We start from the raw sequence: 21,719 nt of genomic DNA on the forward strand, positions 1-21,719 counted from the left end.
CCGTCAAAATAAAAACTACATATTTTCAACGAATTCATGTGAAAGGAAAACAAGGCAAAATATCTTTAAGAACATTTAAGTTTGCTTTAAATTTGTATGTGAATGCATTTGTGTGTTCGCTTCTGTGCTTTGCATCATTTTGAAACAACTAAAACAGATCTCCTTCGACACTCGATTTATTTTTAGGCGCTCAACCGGACGTGTGTTGTTTCGTTGCGTCGTGCTTGACGCCGTTGGGAAAAGCACCGTGGCTGAAACTGAAAACTTCGGGAAAAATGGAAAAAGTAACAGGCGTGAAGACTTTATCCGCGCATCCGCTGGCGAGATAAGAAACAACAGCGATGGATCTTTACGTTTTCTCGCTGCGGTGGTCTCCAAACTGACAATGGTGTCGAAGGAAGGAAAAACGCAGATTTTCTCACAATTCCATTGAAAGTATATTTACTCATGGAGAAAGGAGCAAGTCGGGAGTCATGAGCACAGGTTTGTTTCGTGGGGGAGCTAACTTTACTTAGCAAAAATCCTGCTGTGCAAGCGCCTTTTGTGTTTAGATAAAACTGAACACATGTAACTTCTTGAGTTTGTTCGCAGAAGTTGAAAACCGTTTGAATTTGAACGTTATAACGGACGGTAGCATCCACTCTATTTTTACCCAGCCCCAGCTAATTACAGTTTTTCTTAATAACAGCTTTCAAAGATGTATAAAAGAGCACAGGCTTCAATTTGAGCGCTTTCTAAATACGCCATCATAACTCATAATCAAAAATGTCCCTTTCCGTTTTGATATCACAGCTACTGTTGCAGCTGGATGGGGTTAAATCCTTTGTCTTAAAACATCTGTCCTGCTGTTGATGCAACAAGTCGGACTCGATAATAAGCTGCAGACTTAACATCTCATATAAAACGGCTAACATTTGCTCGTATAAAGAGTGGTGTGTTTGTGTCACCATACTGGATAAGTGCCATTAAGTTTTTATGATTGTTCTTTCCGCGACATGAGGGTTTTGAGTCCAGATACCTGGCGCTGCCTACTACAGCGAAAACATAAGGCCAGAATCCGTTCAAAAAACTGTCATTTCAATGCTGCGTCAGTTGTAAGTACGCGTATGTCTCCAAATACATTGTTTATTAACGTCGATGCCATCATTAGCATGTACTGGCAAATTCGGCTCACAGATAAAAGCCCACATTAAAACCTGGACAAAGTTTCGGATTGATTCTCCCTGCTCATCACCGCCATCCATGGTGGATTTTGATATAAATTTAGGAGAACAAGCTCTTGAAGTTGAAGTGTGTATGCCGAATTAAAAAGCGACTCTAAATGATAAGTAGTAAGCGTTAATTACAGTCCCATCGCGCAAATATTTTTGAGTTTAAGGTCAATGACTTTTAACGTTGTGATTTTTGAACTGAGTTTGGCGAGTGTGCAGCGGCAGAGCAGCATGTATGGGGAGGCAGAGCGGTTTCTGGTCGTTGGCCTTTTCGGAAACATCCGCTCGATGACTCCACTTCTCGTGGTGTCGGCCAGCCAGGAGTTTCAGCCAGTAGAGCGGAAAATATGGCCTACAATCTCAATTCACAGCTTTTTATTAGTGCAGAGAGTCTGATTTTTTATTTAAACTTTATTTAACAAGGTTTATCCCAGTGAGATTCCCTCATAAACTTCAAATATCAGAATAGTATTGGTATTTATTATTGTAAATATTTAGTAGTTTCATGTGGTGGGAGGGTAACTCAGTTCTGACAACAAAACCTAATTAAAACAGGCAATAAAGAGTAATTTATACCATGACTTCTAAAACACATACACAGAAAGTGTTAGGGAGTATACAGTTTTGAGCAGGAAGAGAGAAAAACTGTTGTAAGTGGGAGGACACAAGAGAAATATACTCATTATATCTGTGAAATTGGTCCTAGCGATTTAATTTAGACAAGAAATACAGGCATTCCAAGCTTTCTCAACAACAGGAAGGAGAAATTCAATTTTGAATCTGAATTAAATAATCCATTTGACTTTTTATGTGTGCCACCAGTGAGTTGTAAACCCATTACTATTCATTCAGTAAATGACTTTATGATAAATCCAAATCAGATGTGACAGATGTGAGTTTCATAATTGTTTTTTTCTCGATAGAAATCCTAATTTAGATCCCTGAATTTTATTTTACACATCTCCCCGACCCTCACTTCTTCCCCTCTGACCCTGAGCCTGACCTCTTGACCCTGGATTTAGCCACAGCTTGCAGCTGTCGATGCTTCTATTAAAGGAGGGGCTGCTGAAGCATGCTTTGTGCTGGTGTTGCATGATTCATTTGGAGTGTGAGTAAATATTTTTCTCCTCCCTCTTCTTTACATCCAGGTGTGAAGAAGCCTCCATTAGCTCCCAAACCTAAACTCCCTTCAACCACCAAACCCTCTCCCCCACCCATCGCCCCCAAACCAGGTCTCCTCATCCAGTCTTCAGTCGTCTCCCAACCTTCCCCTGCCACTCTCAAGAGGACAAAACCGGCTGTAGCACCCAAACCATGCATTCGCAAATCCACAGCCTCGTCTCCCCCTGTTTCTCCTCTGCCTCCCAAACCCAGGGAATCCCTTATCCTATCTCAGGAACAGGAGGAGGCTTTAGGCGACAGCCTCTCACTTCTCAACTCCAAAAATGGGATTTTATCAGAGACTAACAAACGTGAGTCGGATTACATCATTCCCACCTGCTCCTGTGGGCTCGAGGACTCTTCCCAGTGCCAGCATCTGGAAAATGGAAGTACAACTGAGTTTGAGAGCGGTTTGCACAAAGAAGTGTTGCAGAATGGGATTTCTACAGAAGGATTCACAGGGTCAAGGGGGCAAGAGAAACCAGAACATGGGGAGGAGGGAGTGGCTGTGGAGAGGGGTGAGGGTGGAGGGGTGAGCAGAAAGCCCAGGGATAAGCCTCAAAGACAGAGACACCTGGATAAGGTCTTAGTTAACAAAGAGGACCAGAATGGGAAAGCTTCGGAGACTGTAAAACATCAAGCCATTGCTTTTTCTGAGCCTGATGTTCCAAAAGTGGATGTACAGACTGTAGCCCAAAACACAAGTTTAACAGACTCCAAGTCAGCCTGTGATGTTGCAGGCAGCATCATTTTCTCTTCAAGCATTGCTCCCCATGAGTCCCCTCCAGAACTCTTTCATGTAGAGCGCAGTGAGCCCATTAGCAAAGCATCTCCTACCAGATTACACCCTGATTCACAGGTCCCTGCTGCCCCCAGTAAGCCTCTCCCGGTCCCTCACCCACGTAAACTTAAAAAGCCAGCCCTGGTGAGGCAGGATGGCGTGGAGGGCAGTGCCCAGGATCAGGTAGTGGCGGTGGAGGAGCAAAAACTGGGGCTTGAGGTGCGAGAGGCTGAAAGGAAACTGAATCTAGCTTGTCTGTCTCTCAGTGCACACAGCGAGATGCGCAAACGGAACTCATGTCACGATACTTTACCACAGAAAGACTCAGGTTTCGGAGAGGATGAGGCCAACGCACCTATCCCCCCTCCTCGACAGACCTCCCTCTCACCTCGCCTTCACAGATCGGTCCCCTCTCTGAACAAAAACGCCTCCCACTCCTTGGTCATGCTGTCACAATCCGACTCAATGAGCCACGAAAAAGAGGACGAGTACCACCGCGTGGAGGAGGATGAAGAGGATGGGTATGGCGACTTCGAGCGCTACCCAATCACTCACAGCCTCCCCAAGCAGATCAAACTGGGCTGTCACCCTGCTCTGGCCAACGCGAGGAAAGCCTTCTCTGCCGAGGATCAGCAGTCACCAAGGGCGCCACCCAGAAAACCTCAGAGACACAGCCTGCCAGCACCCCCTCCGCCCTCCTTCTGCCCTCCTGCACCTCCACATGCTAACACCCCGATGAGGGAGCTGCCTGCTCCTCCCCAGGAGAAAACAGCCTGGCGATTCACCCGACCCTGTGTGACCTTCTTCAGCCGCCAGATGCCCACCAGGAGCAGCGTGCCGCCAAAGGGCCGAGCTCCAGCTTTGGGGGGCAAGCAGAGGGCTCAGTCCTTCTCTGCAGCTGACCTGGCAACCCGGGCCGACTCTCAAAAGAGGAGCCTCTCTTTCCGGAAGCTGCTCGAGCTCAGGCTGTCGGTCAAGATGCTGCCAAAGCTGCTGGCCAAGGGAGGCCAGTCTCTGGACTGTACCAGCACGGAGTCAATACGGGGGGACAAGAGCCTGGAGCGACCCAAGAGCTGCATAGGGGAGGCTGATTTTCGTGGAGAAGGTGGAGAGGAGTCAGTGGAGTATGAGAACGTTCCACTGTATGAGGAGATCCCCGAGTACATGAACCTGCCGTTTCACAGTGCGAGGCTGGGCTGGCCACACGACTCTGACGCAGATGAATCAGACATCTACGAGGTGCAGGATCCCTATCACAGATACCACGACCACGAGTACGAGAGGTACGGTGATTCACAGAAGTTTGAAATTTGTTTAGCTAAAGATTCTGTTTATTATTGATCCATGTGTCTATTTTTATTTATTTTACACAACACCTCTTACTGCTGGACCAACTTAAAAATAAGCTATCCAACTAGTTAACTATTTTGATAATTGATCAATGAGTTAAAAGTGCAATATGTAAGATAGTTGATTGGTGACTCATTCCAAAGTCGTCAGATATCGACGCTATGGGTTGGTAAGTCACAATTTAGCATCTATACTTGAAAAGAGACTCAACAGTCAACCATCTTACATGTTGCACTCATTGATCAGTTGTCAAAACAGTTGATTTATTTGTTATTGACCAGCTAATAGATTGATTAGTTGGATAGGTGATTAAGGTGATCCAGCAGTAACAGGTGTCGTATCTAAAACATATTTCCGCTCTCAATCAGAACAATCTTTTAGTTTAATAAAAAGGCTGAAAACCTTTCTGTTTCACCGCAATTATCAAAGAAATTTCCCAGAGAAGCTGAAGAACAGTGACATTTTCATACGGTAAACAATGGCTGCTTGTGTTTGTGTGCGTGTGTGAGCAAAAAGAAAGTGGAAGTAGGCCTAAGGTCCAGACCTGCTGTACAACACTTAACCCCTGCTGCTAGCCTGTAATTTCAGCAGACCCGTAGCTTCAGTGTGGGAACCGCACAGGTTGCGACAGGTAGCACAGGTGACATTAGTGGTTTGTATTTACAAGAGTGTGAAAGTCAGCCTTTGAGCCAGTGGCAGTGAAATTGAATAGAGCATTGATGTGCAGCAGGTCGGCCTGTTTTCCTGTGGGTTATTTTCAGTGGCCAGGGCAGGAAATGTCTGAGAATCGCAGAAACGCCACACAGCTCTCTAGAACAGGGAAAATAAACCTCCAGCAACCACCGGCCTCCTCCTCCTCAGGCTGCCCGCCCTCGCACTCTGTTTAGCCTCTTCTTAACCTCATCACTCCATTTTTCGCCCCTGTGAGAAGATCTGACGCGAGTTTTGTTCTCATCCTGGTCAAACGCACAGATGAATCATTGTTTCACATCACACCTTTGGAAAAGCAGTAGGTTTCAGAGAACCAAGTATGGCAGGAGAAGTGAGCTAAGTGAAATATTTAAGATAAACATAAAAAAGTTAAGTTGGAGATAAAAGTGACATTGAACAGAAGAGGCATAAATAACAATATTTTTAAAAATCAGACTTGATTTATGGTGGGAGCAACGGCAATCACATTAGGACACCTCCTCCAGCAATGAACCGGATTCTAACGTGCCGTTTCACGACATTCATGACATCCAGTTAAGCGTTTCTTGCCTCAAGACATGGAGCAGCTGTTCACCAAAGTTTAGGGAAATGTGTCTATTATTTCTTAATATTCTGTTTAAAAAGCATTGATTTATTATTTTTTGGCCATTTGGGGGCAACAGAACAAACTTAATTACAACATTAGACATATTATCACCTTTTTAAGTAGCTTTTGTACACGTCCAGCAGACACATACCAACACAAGCATTCATTTAGAGTTGTGTGTCTGGCCACTCGATGAATATGTCTTATATTGACTCTACTTATAGCTCTGTTTTGTTCTCCACCAACTCCTGAGAGAAATATCTGTCTTTTTAGAGGCTAAATGCTCATGGACTTTCACTAACTTGTTGCTAACTTTCTCTACTTGCCAATAAGAGCTAGTCATGTAACATTCACTGGATTTATGTTTTGCTGAGAACAAGGGCTAGAGATTGTTTTCTTTCAGTTGATTTGCTGAGTATTTCCAGGAATGATTTATTAATCATTTACTATATAAAAGTCCAAAGTGACGTCTTTTTTTTGTCCAACCAACGGCTCAAAAACCAAAGATTTTCACTCTTCATTTACAAATCCTCACATTTAAGAAGCTGGAACCTGAGCATTTTTAGAAAGTTTACTTTGGTTATGAAATGTGAGCAATTAATTGTCTTTTTTGATCCACCGGTTGACTAAACAGTGCAGCTCTACTGGAAACAGCTGCCTCTTCTAATAAAACTCTGATGAGATTAGTGAGTCTGCACCAAAACATAGAAGTAGCATGCTTGAACCAAAAACCAAAACATTGATCGCTGAGTAGAACTGTTGAGTCGAATGATAATTCTCTGTGGGTTTGTCACTACATATAATCCTGTTTAAATGACGTATAATAATTTGATCCATAGTTGATATTCTATAAACTGATTTTGGCAGCTTTAAGAATCTAAAACCTTTGCTTGGTACATTACCCACATTGGTTGTCTGAACTGAATAATCACTTCACCACTGTTTTCCAGTAATAAGTGTTAACGGAACAGTTCATGGACACCGCCAGCAGATTTCACTCTGTCACCAGGTCACATTCATGCTATTAAGATCCCATGGAGTTAATCCATTCTTGATAGTTGGCCGAGTCTGTTCCCATGATAGATGGCATGTTTCCTCTGTCAGACTGTGGCACCACTGTGTCCTACTAGTGATGAAATCGAGGCTACGTTAGGTGTCGATGAGGTGCAGCGGAGTGAAATCAGACGCTGAAACAATTAAGATGTACCCTGCTTCTTAATGCTGTCTGGTATGCAGAGTGGTTGGCAGAGTCTGTGTGTGTTTGAGAGGAAGAAGAAGAAGGAGCGAGTGAATCTGTAGTGTTTCCCAGGCATCTGAGCCTGTTAAGTTTATGTAAGTAGCCTCAGGCTGTAAACAAGTGGCGCTCTGTGCCTGACCCAGTGTGTTGGAATTCTCCACTATAGAGAAAGAAGTTGAGGAAGAGGGAGTGTGGATTTCGATTTAGGTAAAAGAAACTGTCAGGAGGCTCTTAAGAAAAACAAGGAAGTGGAGAGAGTGGGCTATTGCTGATGAGAGTGAAAGGAAATGTGAGAATTTTTGGAGTCCCACAGTCTTTCCTATCTCATGTTTATTCTGAGCCATCACTCCTTTTTTTTTTTTTTGCAAAGGTACAACATCTACAGGCCTCTGAACAGAAAGCTGGGCAGGAAAGGACTGAAGAGGCAAAATCAAAACACATTAAATCCTCCTCTTCTGCCGTCTCACTTCATAAATCTTTGAAATCAGACAGCCTAAATCTACAGAACAGACGATGAGAGATAGATCAAGACATTAGTGACACACGGACACATGTTGCTGCTTGTACTAACCTGGCAGACAACACTAGTAGCTGGCAGAGCTGAGCCAACATGTTGTCTGGCTGCCAGCAGCTGGATTGAAGACGCAGCAGAAAACAGAATTAAGTTTTAATCTCTCTCAGATGGAGACCTGCCTAAAACATAATGGTAACTAGCTCTGTGCAGAAATCAGTACTATATATCGTGATAAGGCAATCGTATGCAACTTTATAGTTAAAAATGAGGAGCCTTACTTAAATGTACATTTATAGATTTATAAATGCCATAAAATGTCTTTTGATGCTTAATTAAATCAAATATCACCAACTTTTACTCAACTATGATTCGGGTACTTTTTAGTACACTGCAGATCACTGTTGGTACAAAAGTAATTCAGTACATTCAATAGGAAGTGAATGCACCACTGTTCCAAATTACAGTTTTATGATGTTACAAAGCAAAGGTTGAGGTTTAGTTATGTAAATGCAAAGATAATGCGTACGACAGCAAGTGAACACGTCATCGTTCAGCGGCTGTCATGTTCGATGTTAATGCAGACTTGTCTTTAGGTCAGTCGTGCTACCGATTACAGCCCCTAAATTATTAGTTACCTCATTGTTTCAACTCTAACAGGAACGACGATAGCACAAATCAAATAAGATGTTTTCTTTTTAGGGGTTGTTCGACTATTTTTTTTTCCAAGAGCATTTTTATCTTTAAAGTCTTTAAAATTCTTGTCAACCAGTGTACCATTTTCTTTAAACCTCGAAAGTTAATATGTTTAAATGATTCCTACTATTCTAAATGTTGTTAAAGTGTTTTCCATTGTAAACAACCTCTGAATGAGCCTTATACTGACTCATACGCTTCTTATGAGTGTGTTTAATTATCAAGTGTTGCACAAAAGCTACACATGACTGTTTTTAATCTCTGTTTATCCAGGGAGGGATTTTGTGAACACACTCACGCTCCTCTCCAGCGCTGCTCTGCCCCTCATTCACACATTTTGACATTCCTTCTAAAGCGGAGCTAAATTCTGCTACATGTACCGTCTAATTTTTCACTGACCGGCACTCCGTCGCTGTTTGTTGTGTTCAATGTGTGGTGTCTGTGTTTTGGCGAGCAGCGGCTGGTCGATGCAGGACGTCCACTCGGAGGAGGAGGAGATCCACAGTTCAGACGAAGAGGACAACAGCTCCACCTCCAGCAAGGAGCACCTGGATGAGGCAGACCGACAGGTAATCACCTCCATCTGAACTGTGAGGGCAGTTCAGCCAAAATACAGCAAATACTATGAAGTTAACTAGGTATGTGTAAAAATGGAACCAAAATGTTTTCCAGCACTGGGTGACGAATTGTTCTCATGCTTGCTTAGCCCGGTACCAAAACAATGGAAATTGAAAACAGCAGAGTTTACTCATTCTTGCAAAGATCTGGATAAACATCTTTGTTTGTTTTTGTTTTTTTAATATCTTCCGCAGAAACATTTTATAGAAATGAACAGAAATGAAAATGTTATGTAATTTAAGCAAAGATGGCCCACTGTAGCTATAATGAATGAAAACACAGACACACTTACACTTATATTTAACAAATAAGTTACGTTAGGGCTACAACTAACAGTTATTCTCATTGCTGACTAATCTGATGACTGTTTTTTTGAGTCATAGATCATTTGTTTTGTCTAAAATGACAGAATATTGTGAAAAATGCCCATTTTAGAGCCTAAGGGATCATTTTCATGTTGGTTTTGTTTGACCCAAAGATATAAGATACAGTCAAGCAGAAGTCTTCATATTTAAGAAACTGGTGCCAAGAAATAGCAGTCCTGACGTTATGCTGTCTGTGTATTGTGTTGCAGAGATATCTGCTGATGCTAGTATGCTAACCAGCTAGCCCAGTGCTCTTAAGATCACAGTCCAGAACACTATCTGCACTGCTTACTGAGCTAAATACTTTGACTGAAGTAGATCAGAGTGCTTTGTCTACCTCCGCATTATAGCTTGATAATGCCAACTTGCATTTGTCTTAACACGAATGTTCCCTTCACAAATGTTCCCTTTTAAAAATAGTTTTTGAGCTATTAAGAAGTCAAACTCTGCTTTATTTCACAAGTAATCAACTGTTGTTCAGATTCATCTTGCGGCCCCTCTGTGGTTTCTGAACCTCATGTTGGGCACCATCCCCTCAATGTGGGCCACACTTTAGATTCATGGAAATACACTTGAGAAAGATTTTCAGACATGATGCCGACATGTTAAACTGGCATGACGTTTACAGATTACAGTGACGTCTCGTATCACCAACTGTGACTGCAGCCACTGGAGATTGTTCACATGTCCGCTGCCAACTGTGTTTGTCGTCTGTCACAGCTTTAGAAGAGGGTATGTGTGCGTTGGAAGGGGGGGGATGGTGACCAAACACAGATTCAAGAATAGCTCTCTCCATGACTGAAAGAGTTTTTTCTCTCTCTCGGTCTTCGTCCGGTGTGACCCTCTCTATGATACTGTCAGCGCCTGTGTCTGATGCCACTCAAAGCTCTGGGGTATCACAAACACAGGCTCCGACGGGACCAGTGGGACATTTCAGTCAAGCGGGGGGCCAAGGCCGCTGTCCAAATTAAGTCATTGAAAGACCGCCCCATTACCATTCAACAACACACACCATCAGAGAGACACCGGGAGAGGAGAGAGGGAGGGAGAAGGGAGAAGGGGAAGGTCGCTGCTCTACTTTCAGGCCTCATTGAGCTGTTGTTTTAAACTCAATCCCGATGGTTTTACCGAGTGAAAACGGGATCCTGTGATCATGGTGATTTGCAGTGAGCCTGTACGTGATCGGATTTAGTAAAGTCAGTCGCTGTTAGCTTTTCTGTCGCGTTGCTTTACCATTTGTGTGTCTCTTCTTTCAGCAAGAGGACGAGATGAAGAGGAAGAAGGTGGTGCACATCGCCCAGGAGATAATGAGCTCCGAGAAAGTGTGAGTGCTTTTATATCAAAGTGCTAATAAGTGAATGAAATGTGCTGCGTTTTATGGCTCTAACTAATGTATTTCTGCTCTTTCATCAGGTTCGTGGACGTCCTCAAGCTCCTTCACATAGTAAGTGTCTCATATATTACATTAAAGGAATATGTTGTTGACGCGGGAAGAAGAGTGCCTAGCATAATAAATAGTCCTGTATGGTCTGATTGTTTTTGAATGGCGATCAAAGCTTTTTCTAACAGATGGAGTAAAATTAATGAGGTCTTGGCCAGTGTTGTCTTTGCCCAAGTGCCCGTTCAGAGTTGAATAATGCAGTTGTTGCACAGCTGTGGCTTTCAAAGCTGCTGCGTCGGAGGATTTTGGTTTCCTGGGGGGCGGCAGTGGGCAGGTAAACGCACGGCCACGAGTAGGCGGGCAACGCTTTGATCAGTCACATTACGAAGATCACTGTCAGGGTAGAGAGTACGTGTGTTTTCGTGTGAGGAAATGAGAGCATAAAGGGAGACATTATTAGCTTTTTTTCTGTTCCGGTTTGGTTTGGATCTGTTGAGGTGTCATGTGTGCGGTTCGTCTCCAGACTGGTGTCTGTCAGGTCTGTCTGAATGCTACAATGTTTGTTTTCCCACTTTATTTTTCATTAAAATCAAGTTAAATGATTAAAAGTTGAAACAGGCAAACACCGTACTTGAACAAGAACAGGGTCAGTTAATCTTTTCCAGCACTTTATGTAGCAAAAGAACAACTTCTAAGTCACATATATTCAATATTACTCTATTAGTTCAAGAGTTAGTGCAAGTATGCAAATTAAAGGACAAGCCCAGACAATATGACCAGCCATTGCCATTAACTCCTAAAAAAGAAAAAAAAGACTCACCACACTAGATATTGGTTTTTAGTGTGACCCTGAAGGCTTTGTAGGAAAATCTTAATCACAATAATTTTACATATTTACCTTCGTAAAAGCAAAAACAATAAATCGATCACTAACGTCAACATTCATATTTTCAGCCTGCAGGAAAATCCGATGTGTTTCTTAAATCCCACAGCACCAATTTATCTTGGTTTGCTGTGTTGATGTGATGTTGGCGTCCGTCACTGTGTACAGTGCTGACACGTCTTTCCAGCACACAAGCATGAGAAATATAGATCCATCATCTTCTCCTCCAAACAATCACGCTGTCAAGTTGCAGAGCTAACAGTTTATTTCAGCATGACTGTCCGCAGACTGTTGTTGTCTTCATACAGTTCTGCTAGTAGCCACCCTGACGGACTTCGTCTCTCCGGCCTTGACATCATTGTTGTGTGTCGCGTTTGGAGTGACGCAGAAGACACTGATGCAATATGTGCGGCCGGCCAGAGTGTTTCCCTGCAGTTTATGCTCTGCTGAAAGATTTTGTTCCAAATAAATCTGCCAAAAATGCTTCATAATTGTATCACCCATCATGTTGCATGCTTCTCTGTTTTGACTCAAGACTAACAGGAACCATGTGACCGGGTGGTTGTAGACATGGCATGAGCGTGCTCAGGCCGGTCTTGTGACTTCTAATGTCACCGTTTGTACATTTACGATTTATTGCTGAGCTCTGTGTTCATGCACTGCTGTTAAAAGGGACTTGAATGGGGCGTTAAATTACACCGCCATGTTAACTCTTTGATGTGATCAAGTGGCCTCATGTGTTTCTTTTATGCCCGAGTCCTTTTTTTGCATAGCTCAGCCTTTTGTTTGAGTCAAGAACAGACTCTGTGGTCGGTCTGTCCTGAGGGGAATCCCAGGTGAGCGGGTTCACTGAGGGTGGAGGGTCCACCTGTCTGTCAGCCTCAGACTCGGCTTCAGCGAAACCTCCACAGGATTAGTAGAAAACGCCGTCCTGTGGCTGACGGGGGGGAGGGCGAGGCGTGCAGCTCTGTCCAAGAAAAGAGGTCAGATCGCATTCTTCTCCGTGTGCGGACGGCCCGGCCGCACAGCAGCTGCTTCCTCAGGCCACAGAGACGACCTCCAGACACACACATACCTCAGATAATCCTGTGTGTGCGTATGTATATGTGTGTGTGTGTATGTGTGTGTGTGTGTGTGTGTGGTGGCTGCGTGGGCTGGTGACTGTGTGTGTTCATACTTGTGGCAAGTCATCCAAAGTGTTTACATTTTGTGTCCCCTTTTGAAGCGGTGTGTTTGTAACCAAAGTTCCCTCGCGCTTGGTGAATATTAAGACGGCTGTTTGTCAAGTTTACCTGGACGAGTGAAAAATACTGGACGAGGATGTTTAATTCAAATCTAACAAGAATAAGCGGTTGTATAAGCAAGAGAAAATGCCCGACAATTGTTAGATGTGTTTATTGATAAAGTGAAAAACAAGGATCAAGATAAACATTTATGTGGCCATGTTGAAAAATGACATCACCTTAGACTGCATCTATAAAAGGAGGTCAATTATCTTTCATTACGTGTTGCTTTTACTGCTGAATGAGCGCTACTTGTCACCTAAAAGTTAATATTGTTGTTGTGTGTGCGCGCATGAGTGTGTGTGAGCGAGCATGTGTGTGTGTGTGTGTGTGTGAGACAGAGAGAGACAGAGAGACAACATGTTAACCAGGACTTTAGGATCCTGCGTGGCCTCCCTTCTTCCTTCCAGGTGGATGTGTGTGTTGGCACGCAGGACAAAGTCAGGAGTGCTGACTCTGCTCTGAGTGTGTGTGTGTGTGTGTGTGTGTGTGTGTGTGTGTCTGTCTGTGTCGTAGAACACGTGCAGAGTTGTGAAGGAGGGGGCACTTTATGAGGTGTTCCTGTTAAGCTGCAATACAGTATGTTGTCATGTGTCACCCCACCCTGTACCCACACCCTCAAATAATGAAATCATTCCCCCTGTGTGTCTCTCAGGACTTCCGGGATGCTGTTGCCAAGGCGACCCGTCAGAATGGGAAGCCGGTGGTGGATGAGAGGATCCTCAGTCAGATCCTGTACTACCTGCCCCAACTGTACCAGCTCAACAGAGACCTGCTGAGGGAGCTGGAGGAGAGGGTGGCACACTGGTAAACACACACACACACACACACACACATACCTGTTTTTTCATTGATGTAATTAATAATGTCAAAACGTGTTTATAGAGCACAGCTTTACTTCTTATTACGCTCTTAAGTTTTGGAACTACAGTTGCTGTGGGGGATTAAATCAGTTAGTTATGATATGAACTTCCACTTGAACCCTGTATTTAACATATATTTGATTATATTCTGCAAAACTTCCACATTAAAGTATGCCGAATTAGCTTTTAGCAGTTCTTGTTTGCAGTGTACCCGTGGATGCACAGACAACTGTCACCCAACTACTTTACTACTTAAAAACACTTAAAAGTGTGAAGATTCTCAATGAGGTTCTGCAGTTATAAATTCTATGATCTCCAAGCAGATTAACAGACATATTTTGCAATGGACACTGGAGACAGTGAGATCTTTTGGGAAGCGTAGGTCACACTGAATCTAAAATATGTGCATCATGTCTGTCCGTTCAGATTTGTAATTTTTACGCGCACACCTTAAATATCTCCCTGAGCTGTGTGTCATGGCCTCTGCTGCAGCTCCAATTGCAGACGTCGTTGACAAGCAACCAAATCACCAGGACCGAGTTTAACAACTAACTCAGTCGTGTCTTTGCTCTCCCACGCACACCTCACAGTTTGACAACCCCTCATTTGAACCACTTGTTAGTTAGTTTTAAACAAAGTTGAATGCTGTCACCGTCCGAACTGTCCAATGTTTGGTTTTTGCTGAGCAGTTTCCTGGTTGAACACTGACTTGACTGTAATCACTGTCATTGTGCAGTTTTACAGTGCAATTTTAAAAATGTAATGATCAGTTTTGGTAGAGTCACTGTTCTTCAAAATAAGTGTTCTTACTTTGTTTGTTTACAACCTCTGAGATCATTCCAGTTCTCTGCTGAGGCTCTATTGCACTGACTTTTGTAATGTTGTAGCATTTAGTCGAGTAGGTGAGTGAAACATTATCATACACGCTGCAGAGAATATGGCCAAAAAGCACCCAAAAACGAAGTAATTTTCCTATAAAAGATGTAGTATCACTTTAGTATCAATAACTGAACACTGCGCTCCAAATTCAGTTTGTTTTTGTGGCTATTTTTCTACGATACTGAATAACTTATTTTTACTGACTGAAGGGAGCTGTTTATGTCTGTGTGCTTCCAGGAGCGATCACCAGAGACTGTCAGACATCTTTGTCCAGAAGGGTCCGTACCTGAAGATGTACTCCACCTACATCCGCCAGTTCGACAACAACGTGGCACTGTTAGACGAACAGTGCAGGAAAAACACCGCCTTCGCCGCTGTTGTCAAAGAGTTTGAGGTAGGGCTGTAAAAAGGGTTTTGTTTGCTTTTATTGCGTACTGTGTGGTTTCTTAAAGTGAAAGTCAGGATATCATTATTGATTCTTATTGTTTTTTGTTAATTAAAGGCTCCATTTGACAAATTCCAAGTCTTTTCTTCTTCTTCGTTTTTTCCGTACTTCATTGGTAACCAGCACATTTTAATTTCCTGGTTTCTAAATTAATCTTCATCAGGCTTGATTTAGAATTTCTGTCATATACGGCCAAACAAATCTGCAGCTTCAATCCAGACTTGTTGCTTTCATTAATGGTCATAAAAACACTCTCCCACTATATCTAAAGCAGCTGACTGGAAGCTTCAGTGTCCGTGTGTGAAAACAACTTTTTGTTGTTTGTTTTTGTCTCAGATGAGTCCAAGATGTGCCAGTCTGGCTCTGAAACACTACCTGCTGAAACCAGTGCAGAGAATCCCTCAGTACCAGCTGCTGCTCACAGGTACAAACACCCTGACACACAATCACTCCTCGTCCTGGTCTGTTCTACAGACCTCTGCAGTTTAAAGGTCTGGGGTTTATTTAATTATGGCGCTCTTTTATTGACAACACGTGGATGAAACTTGGATTGAAGTCAGGTCCGTCTGTTCTGGCTTCAGTCGGGTTTTGGTACCACACTGACACCCAGTGGACAATCATAGAATTATGTTTGACACCAGGGACTGATTCTGCAAAACAAATTAACCTAGTACATGTATTTTTTTACATTTGAAAGAAATAGCTATGGCCCCAAAAGCAGAATAAATAATTCACTAAAACATTCTGTTTAGTTCCCACAGTGTTGAATGACAGGATAGAAAACAGGTTGTAACCATTTTGTTCCACAAACACAAAAACATTCCTTTTCGAAACCCTTGAATGAAAAGTCCTCTCAACCATCAAACTGTGGTGAATCACGCTTTTGTTGTTATCAGTAGTGTAGATATATCCTGATGTTCGTCTCACAGGTTGAAACAGAGCATCTGGGATCTTAAAAAACATCTGTGGGTGGACGGCCACTCCTTTTTCTTTTTCACTGTTTGTTTTTGTCCTACAGTTTCTATAAACTGAAACCTCTGTGCTCTTTTCCAGATTATCTGAAGAACCTCCCAGAAGACTCTGAAGATTATAAAGACACACAAGGTTAGACAAAAGACGACGCACACAGGACGATCATTTGTGCCTAACATGGAGAGAAACGCTAATTTTTTGTCTTTGCTATCCATGCAGCTGCCCTCAGCATCGTGAAGGAAGTGGCCAACCATGCTAATGACATCATGAAACAAGGGGTAAGACCTGATTCCATACAAAGCTTCATGTTTTGTCGTCTTTAGCCTCCCGTTCCTTCACGTTTCTCCTGCGATGTTGTGTTTTTCAGGATAACTTTCAGAAGCTGATGCACATTCAGTACAGTCTCAACGGTCACCATGAGATCGTTCAGCCGGGCAGGGTGAGTCAGGACGAAACCTTTTTGTAAAACTCACACAAACTAGAGTTCATCTCACAGTTTGTCAAAGTGGGACAGTTTTGACGCGGGTGTATATTCTCACAGTATATTACCGAAAAAGTCTGGTGTGTCAGCACAATCGCTCATGTAAACGAAATGTTCTTTAAAGTCATCAACAGTTATTACGGAGCTACTTTAGATGTGGTAAAAACAGCCCATTTAGGTGAAATGTGTCCGTGTTTGCAGGTGTTTCTGAAGGAGGGCACATTAATGAAGCTGTCCAGGAAAGTCATGCAGCCACGGATGTTCTTCCTGGTGAGCGATAAATTGATTTAGTCATTGTCTCTGATTAAATCCAGTTCATGTTATGCCTTCACTGCTTTTTCTTCTCAAAAAAGAGCTTTATATATGTTTGCAATTACTTGCACCTAAAGTTGCATTGTTCCTGTGTTTCATTAGTTTAATGATGCCCTCATGTACACCACTCCGGTCCAGTCTGGCCAGTATAAACTCAACAGTGTCCTCTCTCTGGCTGGGATGAAGGTTAGAAACACCCTGAAAACTTTCTTTTAACTTGTTTGTGTTTGTGTTTTTTGTTCTCACGTGATGTTGTTGCTCTGTTCTTGAGTCCCAGCCCATAAATGTGTTTGTGTTGATCCATACTAGCACATGAAATATGGGCTTTAGTGAGTTATTGATGTTGAATTGCAGCAAGACTTTCGGTGTACACGGACTCTGGTGGTAATTTACTTTTTTTGATGGATTTCTGGTCTGTTCTCCAGGTGAGTAAACCCAGTCAGGAGGCCTATCAGAACGAGCTGAACATCGAAAGCGTTGAACGGTCTTTCATCCTGTCAGCCAGGTCAGCACACAGCGTCCCTTTTTATACATCATGAGCTGAAAACAAATACTCGCTGCCTGTTTGCTCAGAGTTCTGATGCGTTTTGTGCTCGCAGCTCGGCTACAGAGAGAGACGAGTGGCTGGAGGCCATCGCCAAGGCCATCGACGACTACACAAAGAAGAAAATAACCTTCATATCAAGTCGGAGTCAGGAGGAGGTAAAACTATCAATCTGTGCAGCTGTGTGTTTGAACATCAAATCCTCCTGAATGCCTCCATGGTAACCGTCAGTCCCTCTCGATTCAGGCGGAGTGCGTTGTCGACAGCGGGGCCCCGTTAGGCTCAAAGGCTCCCATCTGGATCCCCGACCTGAGGGCCACCATGTGCATGATCTGCACCTGCGAGTTCACCCTCACCTGGAGGAGGCATCACTGTCGCGCCTGTGGAAAGGTCTGTACCACTCTGACTACCTCGACTCAGACAACACCTGATTTAATGAACCCCGTTCTCACCAGTTACATGTGTGTCTGATAGGTGGTGTGTCAGGCATGCTCCGCCAATAAGTACTACCTGGAGTATTTGAAGAACCAGCCAGCACGAGTGTGTGACCACTGCTTTGCCAAACTGCAGGAGAACAGTAAGTAAACAAGGATTTCATGTTGTTGTTACCAGATGTTTTAATGCATTTCCTTTTTACAATCTTAAAAAGGAAAAATACACATGAAAATCAGCTGAACTGAAATACTGTGTCACATTTCGGATACTGTTTTTGATTTATATCGTCACCAAATCCAATGAAAGCAACTCGAAGCCTTGCATGATTGTCACCACCAGACCATTAGTCCATTATTTACTACAACAGCCAATTAATACATTTCTTGTTTTAGGTGACCGCTGTGCCTCATCGTCAGTTTCTCCCATCAAATCTGGAGCTTTCTCCTTCACCAGGAAACAGAAGAAAATTCCTGCTGCACTAAAAGAGGCAAGAAACTATTTGTCTGCTCAACTTTCTAATTTCTCATGTAGTGAGAATATGAACTGACTTACATTTTCTCATGATGTTTTTTTTTCCAGGTTTCCGCCAACACAGAGAACTCCTCCATGAGCGGCTACTTAAACAGGTCGAAAGGCAACAAGAAGCAGTGGAAGAGGCTGTGGTTTGTCATTAAGAATAAAGTCCTGTACACCTACGCTGCCAGCGAGGTACGCATACTGTGTGATTTTTTTATTATTTTTTATTTTCTTAGCTCTGTGAAGTTTTCGCACTCTTTGGCTGACTTATTATTTCTCCCTGCAGGATGTGGCAGCGTTGGAGAGTCAGCCCCTGCTCGGGTTTTTCCTGAGGGAGGAGAAGAACGGGCCGGCTCAGAAGCTGCAGTTTAAGCTGTATCACAAAAACACGCTGTTCTACATCTTTAAAGCCGACGACATCCCCACCGCACAGAGGTATCTGATCTAAGACGACACCTTTCAAATTATAATCCTACGAAAGATTTCAGTCCCGGTTGATTTCACCCGTGGTTACTGTGGCAACAGCAAGTGCAGTTTAACACTACAGCAGACGCTCCTTGGACAGCTGGTGTGTTCGAGTACAAGAGCAGCAAATCTCAAGCTGTTTGGAGAAAGAAAACAGTACCTGTGATCTGATTTTATGCTGCACACACAGAGTCGAGAGCACAGAAGCGTCAAATGTCAATAAATGTTGAAAAAGGACTGTAGATGTTTTTTTTCCCCAATCTTTTTTTTTTCATGAATACATTTGGGTAGAGGCCTCATTAGTTTAAAAGAAAAATAGTCAAAAGAAATTACACACCAAAAAACTTTGATAAAATGGGGAAAATGGTAAAATGGTAAAAAAAAAACAAATTAGCTAAATATAAACAATTTAACATGCTGAAAGTATTTGACATGTTTGTCCCATCGGTTTCAAATGTTCTCTTTTGTATTTCTGTCTCTAGATGGATCGAAGCCTTCCAAGAGGCGATGATTCTCGAACAGTAACTTGGTTTTTACAGCAGTGACGTCACATCACAGCCCCGGAGCCAGTTGATGGACGACTTACGACCCCTGATTGAAGTCAGGTCGAGGGTCACCAGCTCAGGAAGGACTCCGGATGGACTGTTGTCTTTGAACATAAACCCACTGCCGAGCGCCACAGACTGGATGTGGAAAACCAGACTGCATTTCCCTCAAAGAACTGGATTCTGTTTCTCTAAACTTATTTTCTACCAACAACATCTACTGATGCTGTTTGTCGCAGCTGTGGGTCAAAGGTCAAGTCCAGAAGCAAGTGTGTGGAAGTGAGACAGATCCAGGGATATTTAAAGCCCTCGGAAATCCTTGGAAGTCTGGGAATTATTTTTAACTGCAAATGGATGAAGGAATTAACTTGTGTGTGAAACAAAATATACAAAACTGTGCGCCTTCATTCGAGCACGTTGATATTGGCCACAAAGCTAAGAACTAAAGAGTTTTTAAAAACAAATTTTAATCATGGATGCAAAGTCTCACTAGTGTGTTCAAGAGTTGTAACAAGGTGGGATTTTACTGTGAAAATCCAGCTTCTACAGAGAAACAGGAAGTTGATGTTCTGCTCTTTAGGTTAATCTCTCTGGTTAAGAGATTTTACTCCTGTATTTTTAAATTTAACATACAAAGCGTTAAAATCATGGGTTACAAACAGCATCCTGGAGAAAACTGGAACTATCATGAATATTGTAGATATTTTTCATACAGTTAAAAATATGTTTTTTTGCCTTTTTTAGCCAAGTTTAAAAAATGGTTAATGGGTAAAACTGTGTATATGGACATGAGAGAGCAACATTGACCTTTTTTTTATATGGAAGCCAAGAGCTAATATTTATAAAATAGGAAGATTTATTGTTTGATAAAAAAAGCACAGGCTGCCACTTATTTTGGGAGTCGGGGTTTGTTAGGAAATATTTTTTTCCATTGAAATCATTTTTTTCTTTTAAATCTAAAAGAGAACTTACAGAAAAGGAGATTTTTTTTTAATGAGCAAATACTGTGGAAAGTATGCATGAACTACATTTCTTTAGGAAATGCTCAAAAGGAACAAAACATTTGCAGAACTTGTGCCTTATATCTCCTGTTTTGAGATAAATTGCAATAATATAGGTGCTCTTCACTAAGTAAGGACAAATTTAAGCATGACTACTCACTTTCTAACCAGGGTACTCTGGGTTTATAGCTTTAAAAATACAATTTCTTCTTGGTTAAGTTGCCACATGTTGCACTACCCCATTAAAGAAACCCAAATGTTACTTGTTTAGAGAAAAATAAAACTTTTAATACTGTCATTATGGATCTTTGGCTGTAGATTTAGTCTAGGGAGGTATAGCTGTGCTGCAGCCTGGTATGAAAACACACGTCTTCATGATTGTACATTAACAGCGACCATCTAGAGTCTCCTATAAGCAATGAGTCTAAACTGTCAGGCAACAGTTTTTAATAAAATATCTATAAATATAACTCCTGTCCTCCTGTATTAATTTCCTGTTTTGTGACTTCACAGATGAAAAGCTGTGAGCTGTGGAGCATCACAAACTGTCACTGCATAATTGCAGAGTGCAGATGGATGTATGTGGGAGTCGCTGGTTCAGCTGTCTGTCTTCTGTATCTATGATCTGGGTCTCCTTTGAGCAGCGATCAAAGCGCCCGGTCGGAGAGATAAGGCATTTTTAATGAGCGACTGAATTTTACTGTGGCTTCATGCTCTACTTCCCCTCCATCTCCCCGAGCTGTGGCTGTATTAGATCCTCCCTACTGGGCAGTGGATGGATGCAGCTCGACAAGAGACTGTCCTTTTCTGAGTTCAAGTCTGTGTCAGCAGACAGACTCTGCTGCTGAAGTGTCCTCGGGCAACCCCGCCAAATATTTTGGGGTTGATGCTGAATTTGCAGATGAGCTTTTTTGATTTTCCACTTCTTTGTTAACATGCTCGTGTTTTATTAGATGTCCTTCATGTTTCTGTTTTGTGTTTTGTCTGTTTATCATGGAAGCCAATTTACCACCATTTAAAGAAAACACATTTTTTTATGAAAATTAAACTTGATGAAAAAAGAATCATAAAAACAAATAATTATGGAATAAAGACATTAAATTCTGCTATTAAATGACATACTCATGAGATAAAATGGCAATATTATAAGGTAAAAAAATCCAAATTAAGAGACAAAAGATTTTAAAAATTCAAGCTTATAAGACAAAGTCGTAGATATGGGTTAAAAGTCATAAATATCAGGTAGAAAGTCATAAATATCAGGTAGAAAGTCATAAATATCAGATAAAAGTCAATGTTATAAGTTAAAAAAGTCAAAACAATAAGATAAAAAAGCATAAATATGGGTCAAAACATCAAAATTGTGAGATAGAAAGTCATAAAATAAGATAAAACATCAAATTTATGATAGAAAGTCCTACTGAGATTTAAAAAATAGTCAAGATTATAAAAAGACATTAATATGAGATAAAACGTCACAATTATGA

General features: G+C 42.2%; 1 protein-coding gene across 1 annotated transcript; it reads left to right on the plus strand.

The window, feature by feature from the left end:
• The first annotated feature begins 221 nt into the window (after positions 1-221).
• LOC115595328 (FYVE, RhoGEF and PH domain-containing protein 6-like) lies at positions 222-20,702 on the plus strand. The gene is made up of 21 exons (XM_030439656.1): positions 222-483; positions 2,360-4,436; positions 8,702-8,813; positions 10,484-10,551; positions 10,641-10,671; positions 13,430-13,581; positions 14,754-14,910; positions 15,298-15,385; positions 16,015-16,065; positions 16,153-16,211; positions 16,301-16,372; positions 16,616-16,684; positions 16,829-16,912; positions 17,152-17,231; positions 17,326-17,428; positions 17,517-17,660; positions 17,745-17,847; positions 18,098-18,192; positions 18,285-18,413; positions 18,508-18,656; positions 19,169-20,702. The coding sequence occupies exons 1-21, from the start codon at positions 474-476 to the stop codon at positions 19,209-19,211; spliced, it is 3,876 nt and encodes a 1,291-aa protein (XP_030295516.1). The 5' UTR covers positions 222-473; the 3' UTR covers positions 19,212-20,702.
• The last annotated feature ends 1,017 nt before the right edge of the window (positions 20,703-21,719 follow it).

Source organism: Sparus aurata, chromosome 14, assembly GCF_900880675.1.
Source record: "Sparus aurata chromosome 14, fSpaAur1.1, whole genome shotgun sequence".
Taxonomy (NCBI): Eukaryota; Metazoa; Chordata; class Actinopteri; order Spariformes; family Sparidae; genus Sparus; species Sparus aurata.

Coding starts and splice junctions, on each gene's coding strand:
- LOC115595328 (XM_030439656.1), top strand. Junction 13,582..14,753: donor GAGGAGAGGGTGGCACACTG/GTAAACACACAC, acceptor GTGTGCTTCCAG/GAGCGATCACCAGAGACTGT. Junction 17,661..17,744: donor ACTGTCGCGCCTGTGGAAAG/GTCTGTACCACT, acceptor TGTGTCTGATAG/GTGGTGTGTCAGGCATGCTC.